Raw genomic sequence first — 2,514 nt, forward strand, 5'->3', positions numbered from 1 at the left:
GGGGACAGGTGCCGCCTGCGCGGCGGCGGGAGGAGTATGGCTGGTGCGGACTCAGGCGAGGCCGGCAGGGGAGCCGGCGGCAGGCTCTACCGCGGTACCAGACGGCATGCGGGGCCGGGGGCGCTGCCGCGGGTCCCGCTGCGCGGAGCGTCATGGCTGCACGGGCGCCTTTGTTATCCCGAAGAGTGCGGCCCGCGTCGGGGGCGGGGAGGCCGGGTTGGCGGCTCGGCGCCCTCGGGCGGCCCGCGTGGGGCGGGGCGGGGCGGGGTGGGGGCCGGCGAGCGGGCGACGGTGGCGGGGCCCCGGCCGCTTTGTTCACCGCCGTCGCCGCCTGCGCCAGCCGCGCGCGGATCAGCCATTTTAGCGAGCGGGTCTCGGAGGCGCGGCGACCGCGACTGTCGCCCGCCGCTGGGCCCCACGTTCCCCCCTCCCCCGCGCCGCCGCCGCCCCCGGCACCGCGCTCGGCTCGGGGGTGGCGGCAGCGGATTTTACGGGCACTTTCTTTCATCCCGAGGCTTTGGACAAAATGGAAGGTGAATTATGGGTGTCCGGAGCAAAGGAGACGTGGCCCGACACTGGCTGTCTGCTGCCGGCCTGGACGACCGGGTGCGGGGGCCCGCCCCACCCGGGGTTGCCGCGGCTGGGCTTTAATGAAGCCCCGCGGGCCTTTGATGCCAAGGGGAATGCTTTAGTTTTACATGATGACCTTGGGTGTGGGAAAAGGAAAAGATGGCGGGAAGCGGGCGGGGGTGGGGGGGACAGGGAGGATGACACGCCACAGCTGCATTTTATTTGGAAACTTTTGGAGAAAGTGTTCCTTGTTAGACCTGCATTTCTGCATTACACCAGGGAGGGACTGGTCCTTTTGATGTCCCCTCCCCTTTTCCTGGTGAAGAAGTGACAGGTTTCAAGTATTTGTATGAAGGACACCTGCTTGCTTTACAAATCACACCAGCATTCCAAAAAGCCATTTTTATAAAGCAGATATATCAGCAACCCTGGCATTTCACATCTGTTCCAATTTATGTTTCCTTTGATTTCCCATTTAAACGTAAGAATTAAAGGGGCAACCACCTAGTTGAAATGAATTCTATCTCCTGTTACCTACCTGGTCTACAAACGTCTCTTCCCATTAGTTCTTCAGACTTTAGGTTGTAGAAACTACAGAATAGTAGCAGTTCAGTAATGTGCAATACTCAGCACCCCCCTTCTGTTATCCCCATTTGAAGAACTTGGTGATCACTCTAGAGAAGTAACTTGTAAACCAGCGCGCTTCATGCTGGTCAGAAGTTAAATGACAAGCAACAGTGAAGCTGATTTCTTCCTCTCTCCGCCTTCTGCTGCCACTGGCGTCAGGAGCTAAGGGAAGGAGAAGAGTTCCTACTAAAAATTTAATTTGGCTTTGCCCTTAGTTTCTCTTTTACTTCTCATCTGTTCATTGTTTTTTTCTTCTCTTTGTCTTCTGTGCATACACCAGTCAGGATGGCTAAAGGTGACCCCAAGAAACCAAAGGGCAAGATGTCTGCTTATGCCTTCTTCGTGCAGACATGCAGGGAAGAACACAAGAAGAAAAACCCAGAGGTTCCAGTCAATTTTGCGGAGTTTTCCAAGAAGTGCTCTGAGAGGTGGAAGGTATTTTGCTGTTGAGTCATAGGCTAGCACTTGCATTTTACATTTAGGGTTTGCTCACCTGCACATTTACCCCAATTGGCTGGCTCTTTTCTTAACATTAAAAATTAAATGCAGAGCCTTTTTTTTTTTCCTTCTTGCTTCTATAGCTTCCACTTGAATTACAAAACCATTGGGTTCCATTGCATGTAGGAATTTATTAAGTTCTGTTTTTTGCAGACAATGTCTAGCAAAGAGAAATCAAAGTTTGATGAAATGGCAAAGGCTGATAAAGTACGCTATGATCGGGAAATGAAGGATTATGGACCAGCTAAAGGAGGCAAGAAGAAGAAGGACCCGAATGCCCCCAAAAGACCACCGTAAGTGGCTATAGGATATGTAATAACAGTTGAAAGCTTTCTTTCCTTTTGCTTGAAAGAACCTTAAAACCTTTGTCTCTGGTGAGACAGAGGCCTCTAAATCCTACGCTTTCCATTCAGAGCTTGTGTATAGTTATGACTTCATCTTTGTGATTGCAGAGGTCCATCTGGTCCTTCCTACTTATACACCAGAGCCCTTAGTTGTATTACTTTTCCTTGACCAAGCAATTAGAAGAGAAAGACACACTGTACTTTGCATTTAGTGATTGCAGAATCACTAAATGTTCTAAACTCTTCCAAGGCAGCATTGAATGCAGTGATTCTATACCTGAGAAGAGAGAATATGGCAAGAAGTAGTTGCTACATTTCTTAGTGGTTTGTTTTTGCATACCTACCTTCTGTAAGCCTACCACTGGAGCTGGAGAATTCAGGATGGAAAGTTTGAATCCAGTTTGTGTTACATGGCTACAAGAAGAAGGAAGGGGGTGTGTAGAGTCTAGGATTTTTTTTTTTTTGGTACATATTT

The 2,514-nt window shown here is 50.6% G+C and overlaps 1 protein-coding gene across 1 annotated transcript; it reads left to right on the top strand.

The window, feature by feature from the left end:
• The first annotated feature begins 142 nt into the window (after window positions 1-142).
• Window positions 143-2,009, top strand: Hmgb3 (high mobility group box 3). Its single transcript, XM_031374307.1, has 3 exons — window positions 143-606; window positions 1,478-1,632; window positions 1,849-2,009. Exons 1-3 carry the CDS (start codon window positions 153-155, stop codon window positions 1,990-1,992), a joined length of 753 nt encoding a protein of 250 aa, XP_031230167.1. The 5' UTR covers window positions 143-152; the 3' UTR covers window positions 1,993-2,009.
• Window positions 2,010-2,514: the final 505 nt, after the last annotated feature.

This window comes from Mastomys coucha, chromosome X, assembly GCF_008632895.1.
Source record: "Mastomys coucha isolate ucsf_1 chromosome X, UCSF_Mcou_1, whole genome shotgun sequence".
Lineage (NCBI taxonomy): Eukaryota > Metazoa > Chordata > Mammalia > Rodentia > Muridae > Mastomys > Mastomys coucha.

What these genes read in the sequence shown, in the direction of transcription:
- Hmgb3 (XM_031374307.1), top strand. Translation starts at nt 153, where the DNA reads ATGGCTGCACGGGCGCCTTTGTTATCCCGAAGAGTGCGGCCCGCGTCG. An exon ending in CTGCCGGCCTGGACGACCGG is followed by an intron (nt 607 to 1,477) that starts GTGCGGGGGCCC and finishes TGCATACACCAG; the next exon opens with TCAGGATGGCTAAAGGTGAC. An exon ending in AGTGCTCTGAGAGGTGGAAG is followed by an intron (nt 1,633 to 1,848) that starts GTATTTTGCTGT and finishes TGTTTTTTGCAG; the next exon opens with ACAATGTCTAGCAAAGAGAA.